This window comes from Lepidochelys kempii, chromosome 21, assembly GCF_965140265.1.
Source record: "Lepidochelys kempii isolate rLepKem1 chromosome 21, rLepKem1.hap2, whole genome shotgun sequence".
NCBI classification, from domain to species: domain Eukaryota; kingdom Metazoa; phylum Chordata; order Testudines; family Cheloniidae; genus Lepidochelys; species Lepidochelys kempii.
The window spans coordinates 14,116,394-14,135,916 of NC_133276.1; the positions used below are offsets into that span (position 1 = coordinate 14,116,394).

Consider the following 19,523-nt stretch of genomic DNA (forward strand, 5'->3'; position numbering starts at 1 on the left):
CCTAAAGGCGGTGCCCGGGGGATGCAACCGGGACGTGGGTGATCGTGCCCCGTGATCAGAGCCGGAGTAGCTGAGGGTCAGAGCCGGGTTACTGGAGGGAGGCCAGGCAGGAGCTATCGTAGCCAGGGGCGAATGTTGTGAGCAACGGCTGGGCTGCTGGCTGTTCCCACTCATCGGGAAGCCTTCTACAGGGCAGCTGTGCTCATTAGGTTGCCTGGAGCCTGACTCTGCTGTAGTCCCTGCTTGCTGACAGGTGGAGTGTGGGGAAATGGGGGAGAGCAGAAGGTACGGGGAGCTGGGCGATGGGGTGGGTTGATTATGATCTTCCTCTCTCTGGCCTTTCACCCCAGTTCCCTCCCTCCCTTCAGAAATGAACCAGCCCAGCCACATGAATGCAGTGCCCTGGCACTGCCAGGGGGTATGATGGGGACCCCATGCCAGTGCAGGGTGCAGGTGGGGGTGCATGTCAGCAGCTGGGCAGAGAGCAGGGGGCATGGTGGATCTTGCTCTTTAGGAGTTTTTCTCCTCTTCAGCCTGATTTTCCTGTCTCGGGTCTATCCCGTTTCTCCGAGCCCGACACCCATGTGCCAGCCCAATTCCTCCCACCCGTGGGTCCGCACGTTAGAGTGTTGGTAGGTGGGGATCAAGGGGCAGATCCTCAGCTGGTGCGAATTGTTATCACTCCGTTGCTGTCATGAAACCCATAGCTCGACGGGCAAGGACAGCTTACACTAGCTCAGGATCTACCTCTTGTTACCTATCTACACGTACACAGTCCATTCTCACCCCTCCCTTGTATCTGGGCTAATGCTACCGATCAGCTGGGCTTTCCAGGCCCTCCTTTGGGCACAGATTTGCTCTAGCTCGGCCAGAAGTGATGGGCTGGATGCAGAAGTCCCTCGGAAGGTTCTCTGGCCTGTGCGGTGCAGGTCAGGCTAGATGATCTCAATGGTTCCTTTAAATCTCTGACTCTGTGAACAAAGATCTCAGTTATTGCAGTGCAGGGGCCCGCAGCCCTGGCAGGGAGCGAAGAGCCTGGGGCACTAAAAGTAGGGCTGGGAGCTTATGCCTAAACGTGGTTGCATTTTACAGGTAACTGTTTTGCAGCAGGGCCCTGCACAGAGGGAAGCCTCAGTCGGAGAAGATGAGAAAAGGGTGGAGGGCAAGGAACCAGGGCAAAAGATTCTCTGGAAGGTGAGAGCTCTTTCCGAGGGGCAGAGAGGGACTGCGCTATTCCATGCCTGCCATCTGAGTGGCAGCTGTGCGTAGCTGCAGGTGACCTCGGAGCTTTCTGGGGTGGCTTTGTCATCCTCTTTCCCCCAGTGCCCGAGCACAGAGCTGGTTCCCTGACATTTCCTGATCCTTTTCCTTGCCTCGTGATCTCGGGACATGCCAGGCAAATCGGGTTTCCCCCCTTCTGGGAGAGGGAAGTGGTGTGAGGCCGTGGTGAGAGGAGAGGACTGGGCCCTGAGGTTTGGGGACTGGGCTGGAGGATGTTGTGGGCCGTGCTTTCCAAGAGAGGCACCTGTGGGGCACTCCTAACCAGGGCATCGAGCACTTCACTGGGCCCATGATTAAACAGGGAGCAGATAAAATGTACTGTGAGCCCAAATCCGCCTGCTTAAGTGGAGACCATCTGCTTCAAACAGTCCCCACCCCAGACAGAAGGCTCCACATCCCTCCTCTGCACCCTCCAGCAGCTCTCCACTAGCCAGCTTGGCCGGCTGCCCTGCAGGCAATTCTCTGGGCCCTCTGTAAGACGCTGCTCCACCCCAGCGCTAAAGCTTTGTGTCCTGTGGTTCTGCAGAGACTTCCCAATGGTTCCATCCACCCCAACGACGAGGCGAGTCAGGTGGTGGAGCTGCAGGAGCTCCTGGAGAAGCAGAACTTCGAGCTTGCGCAAGCTAAAGAGCGGCTGGCGGGGCTGGTGGCCAGTGTTGCTGAGCTGGAAGAGGATCTAGGCACCGCCAGGAAGGATCTTATAAAATCAGAAGAGCTAAGCAGCAAGTACCAAAGGGATCTGCGAGAGGTCAGATGCTTGTGCTCCAGCCGTGCTAACAGTCCCTGTGCTCTTAACAGCACGGGGCAGCGTCAAAGCGCCGGGCAGATATTGACCAATTCGGCTTCCAGGCGCTCTGCTGCAGGCAGGATCTTTGCCGTGTAGGCGGCGGGCGTAAATAGGCCAGGGGTGGCCGTGGTGTCCTCGCCTGCACTCCACCTCTTCCCCTCCCTCCTCTACCCCTCTCCCCCGCTGCTCCCCGCATCCCTGCGAGCAGTGGGCCCTCACGTGGTGGGGCGGGGGGAGAGGAGGGACGGGGAGAGCACGAGTGGTGGGGGCCTCAGGGGACGGGGTGTGTGGAGGAGAGCAGGGACACGGCCTCGCGGGGGCGCAGGAGAGGAGGAGGCCAAGCAGGGAGGGGGCTGAGTGGCGGTGGGGCCCGGGGCCGAGCAGGGATGGAATATGGAGGGGGCCATGCACAGAAGAGGCGGGGCAGGGTGCTAGCCTCCCCCAGGGGAAGCTTCCCGCGCCGCCCATGGACCTTGCTCCTGTTTTAGACCGGGGGAAACAAAGGCAGAGAGGTGAAAGGGCCACATTTTTAATTTTTTTCCCCAAACGAGGCCATCGCTTCTGGAGGCCTGTTTTGGGGGATCTCTGCCCCTTTGCCTGCTCAGTCCCCAAACATGCTGCTGACCCATGGCAGCAAGACATGTTGGTGCCGGCGGCTGTGGCTTCTCCAGGGCTTTACACTTGGATAGGGGTTTTCAGCTTACTCTGCACAGGAGGGTCTGTTGCCATGACAGTGACCCCTGATTGCTGTCAAGCCCTGTCCTATTAGCTCCTACTGCTCTAAACCCCTCTCTGGCATGTGCCAGGGCTCCCCCTTCCGTGCTCAGGCTTGGGGGTAGTGGCCTGTGGGCTTGTGGATCGCTGTGACTCTAATGGTGCCCTGTCCCCGCAGGCTCTGGCTCAGAAGGACGACATGGAGGAGAGGATCACCACGCTGGAGAAGCGCTACCTGGCAGCCCAGAGAGAAGCCACCTCCATCCACGACCTCAACGACAAGCTGGAGAATGAGCTGGCCAACAAGGAGTCTCTGCATCGCCAGGTACTGGGCCCTCCCCGGCATTGCAGGAGCAGTGTACGTACAGGAAACAGCTTGAGGGGTTGCAGACTCAGTAGCTGCCTGGAAGCCCCCCTCTGTCCCCTCAGCTGAGCATCCTGTCTGGAGATGCCTGCCTGCCCCGTCGGGAGTCAACCCCCGCCTGCTGATCAGCCGTCGGTCTTCCTTGGAAGCCCTTTGTCAGGGCTCCAGAGCTAGCTGCACCTTACACTCTCGCAGGGTGCAACCCCACGGTTCTTCCACCCTCCGACCAGGTCCCTGCTCCATAACACCTTGGGTACTCTCCAGGGTCGCTCAGCTCGGCTGAGGCAGGGACTAACTTTGTCCCAGACGCCTCAGCCTCTGGGGACTGGAGTGCAGCCTGCCTTCCAGCAGTCCTTGCCTCAGTGTCTGCCCAGTCCTCCATGGACTTCCCTTGTATCCTTCAAAGTTCTTTGCTCCAATTTTTCCTGCCTGGAAACTGTGGTTACCAGCCCTCCCGTGGTCAGAGTTAAAACATCAAAAGCAAATGACGCCTGCATTATCTTTTTAAGTTCTGGTAAATGGGGCTGTCTGAACCTATTGTCCTCTTTCTTGCAAGTAACCTCTGCTTGAATTAACCCCTTGTAACCAGATCTTAAACAACACAGGCCAAACAGATGGGACAGAGGATCCCATCCTTCACGCCCTCCCTCTGCAGGGTCAGGTGCTGTGCCGGGCTCGGCCCGCTCCAGTTAATTAGACGCAGCCATTGCTACTGTTCAGAAAGGGACTGAAGTCGGGGAAATCTCAGCAGGGGTGTCACTGCAGAGGTCCTAGCTTTAGACCCAACTGCCAGCCCAGCTGATACCTAGAGCTAGCCAAAATGTATTGTGTGAGGGGTAGTTTTTCCATCCTGCATAATTAACCAGGGGAACTAACCACCCCAAGAGATTATTAGAGTCAAGAACTCTGCAGGATTCAGGATGGAGTTATCCCTTTCTATGGATAGTGAAAACATCCACAGCTATGTTAAGGAGGGTAAAAAAATTAATAAGTAATAAAACCCTCCTGCTTCAGGGCATGAGCCAATCACAACTACCAGAGGTCAGGAAGAAACTTCCCACATGGGCAGGTAATTCCACAGTTGCCCACTAGGGGGACCCTTGCACTTTCTTCTGCAGCAGGTGCGTGGAGCCAGGAGACTGGTCGATGGGTGTGACCCAGGCTGGCAATATCTGTCGGGGGGAGACTAAACGAGTTTGGTGCTTTTCTTGAACCCCCAGTCTCTGAAATTCACCCAGCCAAGGAGGGCAGATTCCCCTGGTCCTTCCTGTTTGCTTGTGATGTGGGGTATAGAGGGCTCCGGGTTAAGTGTGTCTCCTCTGCGTTGTCCTGCAGTGCGAGGAGAAGGCTCGGCACCTCCAGGAGCTGCTGGAGCTGGCCGAGCAGAAACTGCAGCAAACGATGAGGAAGGCAGAGACGCTGCCGGAGGTAGAAGCAGAGCTTGCCCAGAGGATAGCAGCCCTTACCAAGGTAAGTGGGCAGTGGGAGTAGCCAGGACCCTCCCCAGAGAACATCCCCCGCCCCCCATTATTCATAGATTCTCAGGCCAGAAGGACCTGTTAATCCCCTCGTCTGACCGCCTGTCTAACCCAGGCCATTCAGCCCTAGCACTGAGCCGAGAGGAGCCCCTGCCCGCGCAGGGGTTGCCTGGACAGTGCATGGCTGTCACTGATGCCGAACCCCAAGGCCTTTGACAGCATTAAGTGAAGGGGCATTCTGGATGTGCGTGCCAGAGCGGAGCCGCTTGTGTTACTCTGCTAGAGAGAGGAGCAGAGAGGCTCCTCCAGGGGCTGTGCCGTGCGAAGTTGCTGGAGGATGGGCTCCATTGAGGGGCTCGGCGAAGGGTGGGGCCAAATAACCCCATGGCGGTGGTGGGGAGCTGGGTGTTGCTTGCGGGGCTGTGGCCTGAACTAACGTGGGTGGTGCTGGGGATGAGGTGTGGGGAGTGCGGGCAGAGAAGAGGCGTGACTTAGGCGGCCAGGGCCACGCCCACCCTTCCCGCTACCTGAGCTCCTGCGGCTCTGGGACGTGTGGGTGTCCAGGTCCCTCCGCCCGGTGCCTCCAGTCCATCTGCCACGTTTCAGTTTAATTCTGGCACCTGCTGCCTGCCAGGCTGTGCACCAGCCCAGACACCCAGCAGGCACCGCCGGGGCACTCGGCCTCTAGCAACCCTTAACGGGGCAGAAGTGTGTCTGAGACGCCCACGATAGGCAGAGCTGGGGCTGCCCTGGGGATGGGAGGGGTGCAGAAGCCACTGTGGCCTGTGTCTTTACAACCTCCTTTGTGCCTCATCATCAGCCTCCTCTGTGTCCCTGCTCCTGCCCGGCTGCCTGATCCTTGCCAGCACATGCTGCCAGCCTCTGCTGGCCTTGGTTGAGGGTGCTCAGTCGGCTGTCCCCAGCCTCCGTGCCTGGGGGAGTATGGGGCACCCAGGAGCTGGGGAGAGAGGGAGCCCATGCCAAGCGGGGAGAAGGGTTCCCCTACCTGTTGCAGAGCAGTTTACTGGAAATGTGTGGGACAGGGACTGATGGAGGGCAGGGGGAACCCCAAGTCGCCGAGAGGCAGGAGTTACCTGCCTGGTCTCATCATTGCTTGGTGCAGAGCAGCACAGTGAGCCACGAACATCTGTCATGTTGTGTTTGAACAAGGGTTCTCTCAGCACCCGAATGCCAGGCCCGAGAGTTAGTGCGCAAGGCCCAGCTGAGCCCTCTGCCAGGGCCGCCCAGTCCCCAAGCCCCCCCATGGAGAGCTGTCACTGCCCACTCAGTGAGCGAGGCCAGCTGATGTGCCTGGGGACACCACGGGGGTCCCGTCGAGTCCAGTGCTGGAGTGCACTGAAGTCCCATTGCCCTCTCTGGTGGGTCAATGCGGTTCCCAGGCAGGACGGCTGCTCTCTGGAGCCTCACATGCGGGCTTCTCCTAGAAGCTTTCTTGGATTTTCCTAGGCGGAGGAGAGGCACGGGAGCATAGAGGAGCATCTGCGGCAGCTGGAGAGTCAGCTGGAGGAGAAGAACCAGGAGCTGGCGAGGGTAAGGTCCACCAATGCAGGAGTCACATGCCTGCTGTGGACACGAGCTGGGCTGCTGCTCCTCCGCTCCCATTTGTGGCATCTCTGCATGGGAATGCGAAGCGGCGGAAGAGACGCGGGTGGCTCTGTGTGGGGCTGGGGAAGGAGGTGCTTGTGGGGCGTTCTGGGAGGAGCTCTGGGTGAGGGGATGGGGAATCTCCCATGCCATGTTTGCTTTATCTCTGTGGCTTTATCTAGGCTACCCATTAAGGTTACTCAGATGTACAGGTGTTAAACTGCACCTACTCCTGGTGCTAAGAAGAATGTCAAAGGCGCTGAGCTCCCTTCATTTATAACTCCTCTCCCACCACACACACCCATTTTTCCCTAGTCTAAACAAGGCCTGTCTCTGGGAGGACTGAATTCTACTTAGCATATGCGCAACATCTCTCAGGCGCCGCGTGACCAGGGTTCATCACTGAATTTGGTCCTCTGGTGGGATCATTAACAGCACTGACTGGGAGCACAACATGAATGCCGATCCATGCCCCTGGGGGACTGAAAGATGGTGGGTACTGCCGTATTCGCCACATCCTTTGCACGGCTCTAGCTAGCACCTTCCATCTGAGGTTCTCAAAGTCCTTCCCGTGTGGACATGTCACCCCCGCCGCAGCCCTGTGAGGTTGGAAGGAATGATCATCCCCGGTTTACAGATGAGAAAACCGAGGCCCAGCAAGAGGAAATGGCTTTCCCGAGCCCCAGCACTGAGCCACTAGCACAGCTGGGAATATGACCCACATCTCCTGACTCCCAGTCGTGTGCTTGAACACCCAGAGAATGCTGCCTCCCATACCAGGGGGAAAGCCCTGATAATCTCCGTCTCTGAAGCCGTGCGGTGTAAACAGAGGGCTGCTCTCCTGCTCCTGGGTTGCTCACCATCTAGTCTTTAGGGCTTTGCCCCATCATGCTAGTTGCATGGTAATCTCGCTCCATCTGTTTGATCCAGCGATGTACCACCTTAGAGTCCTGGGCCTGCTTCTCCGCTCTCACAGCTGTAACGCTCTTGGAGTCAGGGCAGTGACACTGGTCCAGAAGAGAGGAGAAGAGGCCCAGAGGCTGTGGAGTGGGGTGGCTATTCACTTGCAGGAAGCACTGGTTAAATTGCTGAGCATCTTCTCTGCATCAGCAGAGCTGAACTCCCCTCCCTCTCACTGGCCTGCTTCGTCCCCGCAGGGAGCTTGAATTGACTGTAAAGGGTCAGGCCCTAAGCTAGTATCTTGTACCCAGTTTACTGGGGTCCAGCCCCAGAAGTAGACTTGTGCTGTGCACACAGTGATCTCAGGCTGGCTGGTGGGGTCACTCCCAGACCATCTTAACCCAGCTCAGCAGTGCATGGCTGGTCTAAGCAGAGGGGCTCCCTTACCTGGCAGAAGCAATGAGTGGCAGAGAAACGGGGACTGGATACGGCTGCTTTTCCGCACCCCTGACTGGCTCTGGGTCATGGGCAAAACTAGAACAAGAAGCCTTGGGAAACCATGTTCTAGATTTCCTGCCAGATGTGTGTTACGTGGTTAGAACCTCCAGCCGCTGTCAAAGCAGCCAGCCAAGCACATGTTCCAGCAATATGCCGGGTGAACTGTATGGAGAGACAGGGTGGGGCCAGGATCATGGGAGAGCTGTGCAGAGAGCTCGGCAGGGCTCCCAGGCATGGCAGGAGCTGCAGGAGGATAAGGTAGCTGTGTGGAGAAGCCCTGAGGATGGCAGGGAGAGCTCTCGGCTGGGAGCTCACCAGCTCCAGCTGCCCCTGGCCAGGTGACCCTCTACACCGACTTACAAAGAGTCCACTTCTCCAGGAATGAACGGCCTGAGACACTTGTTTATGGCCTCAGACCCAATGAGCCTCCCGCCTCTGGGCCCCAGGTGGGGATCAGGACCCCGCCCCGCCTTTCTAAAGCATGTGGAGTGGTGAGCTGCTCTCCTTGGGTTGTCCTCGTGATCCTCTGATGTTCGTGATAATCTCCTGGTGCGCCTCGGCTCTGCCCCTTGTTATTTTCGAAGAACCCAGTCAGCTCTCGCACGTTTGAAAGCCTGGAAACGCAGGCACTTCTGCACGCCCCAAGAGCTAAAGCATACTAATAAATAAATTCTCTGCTCTGGTAACTCAAAACTGGCTGACTCCAGCCCAGCAGAGTCCTGTGTGAATCCTGCTCTTGGGCCTGGAAGAATTTCAACCTGAATCTTCACCTATTTCCGACGGTTAGTGAGAGTCTGAAAACAGGGGCTTGGAATGACCATGTGAATGTGGCCCCCTAGCCGAGCCGTGCCCACAGCACTGTTCAGGAGGGTCACTGGCACCCAGGCAGGTTTGCTTACTTGAGTGCTCAGGGGAGGCTGGCAATTTGGGGAGAAGGCAGCAGGGGCATTTTGACAGCCAGGAACTGAGAGGCTTTGGACCAGGTGTACATGGGGTGCATCTCCTCTTTCATTCCCCGTGGTGGGTAAGGCTGGAAGTCATTAGAAATTTTGGGGGGGTCTCTTGAACTCCTAGGTCCGCACCCCTTGACAGCAACCAGCTCCCCCAATATCCACCACTGCATCCAACACCAGTGGGGAAGCCGGGCGCTTGTGCTTAATTCACCAGCAGTGAAATAGCTAACAGTGTTGGCATGTTGTGTGACATGTCATCATTAGGGTTCAGAGTCAGCCCCCATTGAAATCAGTGGGACAGGTAATGCCTGGTCATGCTCTCTGCAGGCTCAGGGAGACCATATGGCAGCAGTTTCAACCAGGTTCACATTCAATAGGTTCTTTTCGCTAAATCCTACAGGCACCAAATGATGGCCTGGAAGCAGTCCCAGTGCTGGGTAGGGGCCTGTGGTGGCCAGGAGATGGGCTAGGCCTTTCCCAACTCGGATAAAGAACTATTTGAAAAGCATCCTACCAGCGCTCCCAGCTCCAGGGGCTCAGACTGCTGATTGCCATTTGCCGTTGCAGGCCCGGCAGCGAGAGAAGATGAACGAGGAGCATAACAAGCGGCTGTCTGACACGGTGGATCGGCTGCTGAGCGAGTCCAATGAGCGGCTGCAGCTTCACTTGAAGGAGCGGATGGCAGCCTTGGAGGAAAAGGTACCAGGCTGCAGGGTGAGGGGCAAGAGGAGACCATGACGGCTCTGTGGAGAGCACAGCTTTGCAGCCTCTGCACAGGGGAGAGATGGGCGGAAGGGCTGGAAAAACCAGGACTCGGATTTCCAACCCCACTGTGGGATTGGTCGTCCCTTTCTACTGGGAATTGGGCAGTGCTGCAAATCTCTGCAAATCTCACCTGCTGCCTCCCAGGCTGGTCACAAGCAGTCCCGATTCAGTGTTACTCGCTATTGTCCATATTGCGGTAACATCTGCAGGCCACTGTACAGGACGCTGCCAGGGAGCAGAAGGTCCCTGCCCCAAAGAGCTTACAGGCTAGCTAGGCGAGACTCCCACAGTGTGGGGAGCAGGGATGAGGCACATGGTGTGCGTGTGTGTGTATGTGGGGGGTGGTCTGTGGCGCATGCCGGATTGCTCGCCCTTCGCTTCAGGACTGGGGGATATTTCTCCTGTAGGAGCAGTGGGGGAAGGAACCTCACTGGTGTGAAGATGGAGCTTGGTAAATTTATGAAGGGGATGATATGACAGGCCTGTGATAGTGGGGCCTGGACTCGATGGCCTCAGAGGTCCCTTCCCATCAGATGTTCTTCTCATGGCTTGGGGCAGGCCTTGGGCAGGGCTGCGAAGTTTGCAGATATTGTTTATTCACATTCCATTTTGCGGCAGCTGCGGGTACCCGAGGAAGGGATTTTAAAGCAGATGGTTGATGCCACAGCTAGTTATTGCCAAGGTGGATCTGTCCGTGCGATGGCTCCCACTGCCAATCACTGCCAGCTGAGAGTCTGGAAAACGTCACCTTCTGTTCTGACGGGTGTCCATCAGCCTGGCCCCCTCTGAGGCTCATCGACCATGTGGGCACATGTCCACTGATTGAGCTAAACTGACTCTCTCTCTCTCTCTCTCTCTCTCTTTTTATGTTTAAGAATACATTGTTGCAAGAGCTGGAAAGCACCCAAAAGCAGATCGAGGCACAGCAGCATGACAAGGTACGTGCCGCTCCGGGGGGCTGCCTCACTCCCAGTCCCGTGCCCGTGGCAGCCACATCTATTGAAAACACCCTGGTTATGGGTTCAAGAGCCAGGATCCCAAAACGCCCAGCAGCACGAGTCCCATAAATAATGCCATGCCGTGGCGTGGGTGAAAGCTGCGAGTCCCACCAGCCCCTGGTATTATTTAACAGGCACATTCTCTCCAGTCTGAGCTGTCTCAAGATTTATCCTGCGCTTGTCCCCAGGGTAACCATGCCCCTTCCAAAGGGAGCATAAAGTTGGCCAGCTGATTCTTGCTCCCTGCCCCTTCCTCCTAGTTTATATGAGGGGGATTTGCAGAATAACTCGCGGGCTCTGGGGAAAGCCCTGCTAAGCAGGTGAAGTTTCCATAGAGTGAGTCTCCTGGACTATCTTGGTGCTTGCTGAAGGTGGTTCCACACTCAGGGCTGCCTGCCAGGGAAGCAGCTTGCCTGGTCCCTAGGAGCTCGCTCCATCTTGGAGTGACAATTGATCTCAGCCCGGCCTGCAGAAGGCCTTGAAGATGAGGAGCAGGACTTTGCCTCTCCCTTGCAGCTTGCTGAGAAGCCAGTGCGGGGTCTAAGCAGCCCTGCTTTCATCCCCGGGCCTCGCTCATAACTATCCTTGGGCTGCTCTCAGCTAGCCCTTCCTCTTTTATGCTGTCTGCTGCGCCCTGACCCTTCGGGATGTGTGAGCATGGCCTTAGCTGTCGGCATCTCCCGCTAGCAGGGCTATGGCTGCTCAGGGCGGTGCAGGGAACCAGATGTTTGGGAACTGACATGGTGCTCTGTGCTTGGCGGAAGGAGCATTTGGAGAAACCCAAGTTTTGATCCGTTTGCACACGGGACTGGAGCCTGGTGCGATGGTGTCACCTGGTCCTCGTCCATTTACACTAGCCCCCCGTCAAGTCATTGCTGATGCATCTAGTCTCATGAGCAGTGACTTGATGGGATGTGGCTGCCGCCTTCTGGGAAGGCAGGAGTTTGCCAGGCGGCGATAATGGTTTCCTGGCTCCAGTCCAGTCTGTGATGCCTCCTTGCCTAGCTGTGGCCTCTCCATTGGCAGCTATTAATTTATAATGGGGCCACTTAGTGCAGATGCAAGTTTCTGATTAGGAGAGAGCTGCTGGCTAGCTGGCAGTGGGAGGAGCTGGGCTAGAGGCAGATTTGGCTGCCAGGGCAGATTCCTTGCTGTCAGCCCTTTCGCTGGGATAAGTGCAAACCTTCACATGGCAAGGCGTGGAGCGAAAGCTGGAGATCCAAGTGGGGTCAGTTCTCCTTCGTGTAACAAACCAGCAACAGACTCCCATCATTTCCCTGTGTACACATCTGTCTGTTCCCCCTGTAACACACCTAGCGGGCCCTGCAGAGGCCCTAGCAGCAGCATCACCGTTGCCTGCATTCCCCGTGGCTTTCCAGACACATTAAGACCGCCCAGAGCCTGGGACGGGTGTGATATTTTAAAACAGGTTTAACTGTAGAGAAACTAGATTCCCCAAAAGATGAGCTGCTCAGTACAAACTAACCTCCCGTCCCGTCTCTCTCTGAACAGAGAAGGTTGTCAGATGAAATTGACAAACTGAGGTCGGAGGTTGACCAGCTAAAGACAAGAAGCGGGACATTTGCGGACAGCGTACATACGAGGTAAGGACCTCGGGCTTGGCCACAGACTGTCTTGCTGCCCCGTGTGCACTGCATGCCAACTTCCTGGGTGTGACAGGATCTATCAGGCCTTCTCTGCCCCCCTGCAGGAGCCATCGGTTTCCTCCCTGGCTCCGGGAAAATCCGCTCAGACCAGGCTACCAGCGAGACAGCCAGCAGACTGGCCAGCAAGGCTGGCCTGCTTCTTCTCAGTGGCAGAGCTGGGGGAACTGGGAAGAGGAGGAGTTCCTCAGTGCTAGCCCAGAATCTCAGGGACAGGTCAGGCCTTTACCCTCAAGTACTACAATTAAGTGCTTGCATTTGAGGGATTTTTTCCCCCCATACTTAAAAATGCAGACAGCCGAATCCTGAGTTCATGATGCTGTTCAACTGTTGAGAGAGACCCGCAGCGCTTAGGTCACCCTGCTCCAAGCCGGTGGCCACAACTTACAGAGTAAGGCAGCGAACACCTGCAATCCCGCACAAGGTCCCTTAGGGGGCGCTGCAGAGCAGCCCCGCCTGCCACACTGGGCCATAGACCTGAACCGTGGGCGTGCTCAGGTTACTGCTCTCTCGGATTCTCTCCCTGCACCGTGAGCGGTGATTTAGGAGCGGCGCCGGTGTCTTTGGGGCTGGCAGGATCAAGCTGCAGATTGAGCTGAGACTAGCGCTGGGCTGCGGGAGTGGGAGGGGAAGCCCTGAAGTTTGCTGAGTCAGACCCAACGGCATTTGGATTCCCTTTCCGTGGCGGTAGCTTGAATGGGGTGTCAGGCGTTTCCAAAATGAAAATGCGTAGGGCGGAAGTCCCGCCGGGGTCCCATGGAACGTGGTGGGGAGAGTGGCTCAAACATATGCTATCCAAAAGGGTTTTTCCAATGAAATGAATAAAACCTGTCCATTTGTGGGAACCTCCCTGCCCCGAATGGTTGGTTTTAAACTGAAATTTTTCAGCTTTTCGATGAACCCCACAAAAAGGCTGAAGGAAAAAAAATTGACAAAAAGGAAACAGTTTTGGTTTTGTTGAACTTTTTGGTGGTGGTGCTGGGGGTTGGGTGGGCAGATGACTTCCCGGCCAGCTCTAGTGGCAGATCTTCACCACGGGGATGGGCTGAAGTGAACTATGGAGAAGAGAAGGCTGCAGGAGGATCTTGGGGGGCTTGAGTCCTGTCGGGAGGATCACAAGAGTTCGGATGAGAACTGTGTGAACTCAGGGGCTCACAGGGGAATGAGTAAACACACTGCAGGGCTTTTTCTTAGTGGCTCGGTTCTCTTAGCCAGGTGGTTGGTACCTGTACTGCCTAGCACATGGAGGTGCAAGAAAACATGGGCCATTACTTGGGTCCAGATCCTGATCTGTGTGGGAGTTAGATTCCTAAATATTTTTGAGGAGCGGGGCCTTGGGTACCAGTTGCATCACAGGTTGGCTGGTTACCTGCACTAGTTCTTGCTCACACCCACCAGGTGGAACTGCCTCTCCAGAGTCAGGGGTGGGGAGAAATTTCCCTGGGATCTAGAGACGGTGAGGTAGGGGCTTCACTTTCTTCCAGAGCCCTGAGCAGGCACTGTCAGTTCAGATCAGGTGGTCACAGCCCCGGGAGCTCAGACTTCCTCGTCTCCATCTCTTCTTCCCTTCAGTGCAAACCCGGGCCGGACACGGAGCGCACCGGCTCGGCCTGTGGGGTGGGGGACGGGTTTAGCAGCCTGCCGCATGAGCCAGCTCGTCCCGGGCAGGAGGGGATGCGCCTGTGCTGTCCTAACCGCAGCATTTCACACCGTGGCTCTTCTCCCTTGTTCTCGTAGGTCCCACGTGGGCAGCGCCACGGACCTCAGGTACCCCCTGAGCACTGGGGTTCATGCCCCCGCCGAGACCTTCGGGACGCCTCCTGGACTGCACCGGCCACAGAAGGGTCGGTTTGCAGCTCTGCGGGAAGAAGCCCCCAAGGTAAAATTCCCCAGGGTCGGCCTTGCTCCGAGTGTGGCTCGTGGCTGATCTCCAGCCAGCGGCTCCGAGGGCAGTGGCCGGCCTGCATGCAGGCTCCAGTTACGCCGGCGGCTTGGAGTGTGTTACGGATCTTTTGCAACTGAAACAGCTGTGGCAGCTGCCTGTGTCCTTTCGAATGAGGGGGGCTTTGCTGGGGTCATTAGGCAGGGACAGCTGCAGGGCTACTGCCCTAAACCCCCTTCTTAGCCAAGAGGTTCCTTATTGTGTGGGGAAGTGACTGGACCGTGGCCAGGCCAGCACTTACTCCCTGGTTTAAAGTGCAGGGTGAAGTGGGTGCACAGTGCCATTACACTACAGCACACGCACGTGGCGCGGGGCTGGCATGGGGGGTCGAGGGTCAGCGGAGCCGGCCGGTGTGCACTTACGGCCCTTGGTGAATAGAGAGCACTGCCCTGAGCAGAGTGTCTCTGTTCCTGCATTTCCCTGGGGAATGGGGAGGGCCTGGATCCTCTCACCAGGATCAGGCTTTGGGGCACCTGGGGGCCCTGTTCCATGGGACTTAGCACTGAGGGGCGGGGCTTTCCCTTCAGCTTGGCTTAAGGGGGCGTCCCCTCTCCCTGGGACCCAAGTTGAGAGGGAAGGGTCTCCCCGGGGCCCAGCTCTAGGGTGCGTGTGGGGGCCCCCTGCCCTGGGACCCAAATCTGGGGGCCCCTCTTCCCAGGAACCAGGTTGAGAGGGAAGGCTCTCCCCAGGGTCTGGGGGTCATATGGGGGGCCGTCTCCCCGGGGCCCAGCTCTGAGATTGCTGCAGGGCAGTGTGTTGGTGCCTTTGTGTACAAGAGTCTCCTGGCACAGTTGTGAGAGGGGGGCTCACACAGGAATGAGGGGCACTCGGCGACGCCTCGCCAGGGAGCAGACCCTGCCCCTACTCAAGGGGAGCCGTTGCTGGCTGCTTCACCTTGATGGCTTGGCCCAGCTGCTCAAAGTTAGGAGCCTAACTCCCATGGGTTGGGCCCTGGCCTCTGCTGCTTGGTGGGGAAGTAGTGACCTGTGTGGGGTCTGCCGTCTCTCAGGACTGGGAGCAGGCCCAGCCAGGCGGCGTCCTGGCCACCGTGTCTCACACCTTCGACAGCGACCTGGAAATCTCGGACGTGGAGGAGGATGATCGCGAGGCGCTCTTCAGCTCCATGGACGTGCTGTCCCCCAGTGGGCACTCCGACGCCCAGACCCTGGCCATCATGCTGCAGGAGCAGCTGGACGCCATCAACGAGGAGATCAGGTAGAATCTGCGGAGTGTCTGGTTCTGAGTGCAGCCGTGAGGGGCAGGAGGGCCGGGGATATGGGTGCAGGGGCAGGAGGAATTTGGGGAGGGGCAGGAGGGAAAGGGGAATTTGGGAGCCTGCAGGGGAATGTGGGGAGGGGCAGGAGGGAAGGGGGAATTTGGGGGCATGCAGGGGAATGTGGGAAGGGGCAGGAGGGAAGGGGGAATTTGGGGGCATGCAGGGGAATGTGGGAAGGGGCAGGAGGGAAGGGGGAATTTGGGGGCATGCAGGGGAATGTGGGGAGGGGCAGGAGGGAAGGGGGAATTTGGGGGCATGCAGGGGAATGTGGGAAGGGGCAGGAGGGAAGGGGGAATTTGCGGGCATGCAGGGGAATGTGGGAAGGGGCAGGAGGGAAGGGGGAATTTGGGGGCATGCAGGGGAATGTCGGGAGGGGCAGGAGGGAAGGGGGAATTTGGGAGCATGCAGGGGAATGTGGGAAGGGGCAGGAGGGAAGTGGGAATTTGGGAGCCTGCAGGGGAATGTGGGGAGGGGCAGGAGGGAAGGGGGAATTTGCGGGCATGCAGGGGAATGTGGGAAGGGGCAGGAGGGAAGGGGGAATTTGAGGGCATGCAGGGGAATGTGGGAAGGGGCAGGAGGGAAGGGGGAATTTGGGGGCATGCAGGGGAATGTCGGGAGGGGCAGGAGGGAAGGGGGAATTTGGGGGCATGCAGGGGAATGTTGGGAAGGGGATTCTGGAGGACGGGGTGGGAATTTAGCTGTACCCTCTGGCTGCTTTGCCCTGCTCTGGTGACCGAGATCCGCTGCAAACCCAGCAGACCGCGTCACTCAGCTCAGGGTACTTGTGCGGCCCAGAGTGGACGAAAGCAGCTGGAGCTTCCTCAGGACCATGGCGTGGGCATTCCAGCGGGCGGGAAGGATGGAAGGCTGAGATCCGGAATGATTTGGAGAGACGAAGCATCGTGGGGCAGCATCCTCTAGGGGCTCCTTGGGGCGTGTTCTCGTGTGACATTTTTAACTTAGAAAAGCCCTGGGAGCCTGCAGACGAAGCCCCGCTGTGCTGGAGTTATAGGGAAGGGTTCATATCAAAATACACTGCAGGGGCTCCTGAACAACCTTCCTTCCGCCTGGTCTTTGGGGGGGCCCCAGGGCCATCCCTTTTGCTCCTGAGGGACAGGGCCCGGCTGCTGCTGCTGGAGTGGAGAAGGGGGCCCCATGCAGCCTCCCTGAGAGGGGACAGGGGCCTCCTGGCACTGCAGTTGGGGGGCAGAGCCCTGTGGTGCCATCCCGTTTGGCCGCTGGAATCTGGCAGCCGCGGAGGCAGGAGGCGGGCCGGGGGACCCCCAGGAATGGCGACCGGGCCGTCGGCGGGGAAGCGGGAATTCTGCCACGCCTCACCCCGTCTGCAATTCCTCAGGATGATTCAAGAGGAGAAGGAATCCACGGAGCTGCGCGCTGAGGAGCTGGAGACCCGCGTCACGAGTGGCAGCATGGAGGGCCTGAACCTGATGCAGCTCCGCAAACGGGCTTCCATCCCCACCTCCCTGACAGCCCTGTCCCTGGCCAGCTCCTCGCCCCCGGTCAGCGGGCGCTCCACCCCGAAGCTGTCCTCTCGCAGCGCCGCTCAGGACCTGGACCGCATGGGGATCATGACGCTGGTGAGCCGGGCGGGGTGCGCTGGTGCCAGCCAAGGCCGCTGAACCCACAGGGGCCCGCGGGCGCCGCTCTGGGATCTCCCCACATAGCACCTGCCTGCCTGCCTGAGGGGGGGGGGCAGAGCAGGGTGTCTCTGAGCCCTCAGGTGGCACCTCTGGATGCTGCTCACTGGAACTTCATGGCCCGTTGTGCGTTCATTCGCACGCCTGCTCCTGGCCGGCGCAACTCTGCTGTGCTGTTCCCAGTGGAAAGGGGGGCACGAGGAGGCCTGGAGGAGGCGGGGGCTGATGCAGGGGGCGAATGCAGGGTCAGTTACGAGGGCACAAGGGTGATGTGTGAATGAAGGTGGGGCGGGTGGGGGGCTGGATGGAAAGGTGGGTGTACCAAGCGTGGGAGTGTACGTGGCGGGTGCGGGGGAGGTGTACCCAGGCAGGGATGTGTGTGAGGGGTGTGGATGGAGGTGTAGTGTTGGCTGGGCAGGTGGACAGGGACCTGAGGGGGGGTGTAGTTGGGTTGGGTGTGAGGATGGCGTTGTGTGTAGAACTGGGCAGGGGCTGGGTGTATGAGGGCGGTGTGGGGGTCTGAGAGCTGTCGGGGGCGTATGGGAGGGTAGCCGGGTGTGTGAGTGCGGGGGGTGTTGAAAGCCCAGTGTGTTTGTTGCCGTTTCCTTGCGTTGATTTGCCCAGCCCTAGGGAAAGCCGTGCATAGCGGGGTTCTCACCAGGGCCCGCACCTGGCTCTGTGGGCTGTCTGGGGTGGGCGTTTTGCAGTCAGCACCTCTGTCGCTTTGCTCTGCCCGCAGGGGAATTCTCAGCTAACTGCCTCCCTTTCTGTGTCTCTTTCTGTTTGCCTCTTGCAACCAGCCCAGTGACTTACGGAAGCACCGGAGGAAGCTGCTTGTGAGTCACTCTCTAATTCCTCTGGCTCTTGGACTCTCTCTCTTGCTCCCGTCCCAGGCCCCGCTGCGGTGCCTGTCGACTTGTTGAACTGCACGCGGGAGCTGCTCCTGTGTGTTTGTATGCTGAGGAATGAAAACTGGTCAGGGGGAAGGATTGTGAGCAATATGGGGCTGGGGCTGTGCCCTGGGATGTACATACGTTTGTACGGCACCTGGAACAGTAGGCTCTGATCCTGACGGGTGCTGCTGCAATATCTGTACATGGTCAGACAGAGGGGTGTGCTGAAAGTGGTCGGAACCCACTCTGCCTCTCCACGTTTTCCAGCATGGAGCTCCTAACGGAAAGGCCAAATCCCATCAGGCTGGGCCCAGGGTCTGTCCGTGGGACACAGGAGTGACCCTCAGCCATTCTCAGACACGTCCGCAGGAGACAGCAGAATGACTCGCCTGCAGCTCCGATCACCGCTGTCCAGCGCTGCCCCTTTCACTCCACACATCACTGCGGCACAGAAACGAGTGTCCTGCGGGCAGCCCAGGTGTGTGGGGAGAAACGGGGGCCAGGTGCTGCCTGGGATGCGAGCCAAGAGCTGTGTCACGTAACACGTACGCAGACAGGGCCCCTGCCGTCCCCTCTGTGTGAAGAGAGGCACTGTGCAGTACCGCTTACCCGGGAGAAATCCCTGGGGACCGGGGTTCTGGATTGCTGTCCCGGACAGTTCATGGCCTCGGATACGTGTGTACGCCAACTTTCATCGCATGTGCACAGCTCCTACGCTACGCCGAGGAGCTGGCTGTCTCCCTGGGCTCGCTTGGAGCCACCCCCAGGACTCTCCGGGCAGACGCCTGGGCCCATGGGGTCTTGGCATGCTTTGAATGCTGCTCGACAGGTCAGTGACGGCCAGGACTAGGATAACGAGCAGCACCTGTCGATGGATCCAGCCCGTGGGGGCGTTCGGTGGCGGGGAGTGGCCTTGGGAGCCCGCTGGCATCTGTGGGACTGTGGCTGGGCGGTGTTGTTTTAGGGCCAGCTCAAGGACAGCAGCGTAGAAATCAGCCTTCATTCCCCGCTCTTCCGTAGGGTAGGGCCTGCTGGACAGAGCACAGCAGTGTGGTTGATCTGCGAACAGATCTTCGTTGCTGTGGAGAAAATGTCCTGCACAGCCCAGCCTGGTGCTATGTTCAAACTCCCCTCCCTCGGACACGGACGGGGTGCTTGCCTGTCTCTCAGACCCTTCCTGGTTGGCTTTGCCTGTGGGCCTCGTCCCACGAGCCGTTCCTGCTGCAGCAGCTGGTGCATGGGGTTCCCCAGAGGGCAGTGTGGAGGAGGAGGGCACTTTATCCCAGTCTAGGTGCCGACAGCTCGGGAGAGCTCCGAGTGCGTGGATGGAACCAGCTCGAGGCCGGGATGGGTTTTGAAGGGAAAACCCTGAGCGATGGCCGGTGAGAGGCGCTCGGGCCCAAAAGTTAAAACGGACATGGCGGGAAGAAGGAAGAGATAATAAGCAACGGGCCAGAGCAACGCCGGTGACTTTCAGAGCACAGCGAGGAAGGTCCCGAGTCAAGGAGCCAGCTGGAGCGTGAGCACAGCCTGGCTAGTGCATTAGCCCTTATTACTGCCCTGCCCGGGTATTTGAACAACAGTGTCCCAGGCATTTGACGGACAGGCCCAGGGTGTCTCTGCCCTGCAGCTGGTGTGCACACGCCTGCCTGCAGCCCTGGGTAATGACTCACAGGGCTCGCCCCTGGTGCTGCTCCCGTACCAGAGCTGGCTCCATCAAAGCTAGCCCAGGCGAGCTGCAGTGACA

The 19,523-nt window shown here is 58.5% G+C and overlaps 1 protein-coding gene across 10 annotated transcripts in view; it reads left to right on the top strand.

The window, feature by feature from the left end:
• Positions 1–19,523, top strand: part of PPFIA4 (PTPRF interacting protein alpha 4) — a 166,066-nt gene that overhangs the window by 105,508 nt on the left and 41,035 nt on the right. For 7 of the 10 annotated variants that reach the window (XM_073320166.1, XM_073320174.1, XM_073320176.1 and 4 more), the window contains 12 exons: positions 1,093–1,194; positions 1,808–2,029; positions 2,961–3,107; positions 4,482–4,616; positions 6,092–6,175; positions 9,148–9,279; positions 10,221–10,283; positions 11,856–11,947; positions 13,745–13,886; positions 14,959–15,164; positions 16,583–16,823; positions 17,684–17,719. In XM_073320166.1, coding sequence (XP_073176267.1) covers positions 1,093–1,194; positions 1,808–2,029; positions 2,961–3,107; positions 4,482–4,616; positions 6,092–6,175; positions 9,148–9,279; positions 10,221–10,283; positions 11,856–11,947; positions 13,745–13,886; positions 14,959–15,164; positions 16,583–16,823; positions 17,684–17,719 — 1,602 coding nt within the window. The remainder of the gene's footprint in view (positions 1–1,092; positions 1,195–1,807; positions 2,030–2,960; positions 3,108–4,481; positions 4,617–6,091; positions 6,176–9,147; positions 9,280–10,220; positions 10,284–11,855; positions 11,948–13,744; positions 13,887–14,958; positions 15,165–16,582; positions 16,824–17,683; positions 17,720–19,523) is intronic. The other 3 variants (XM_073320172.1, XM_073320173.1, XM_073320175.1) reach the window with 3 other exon arrangements.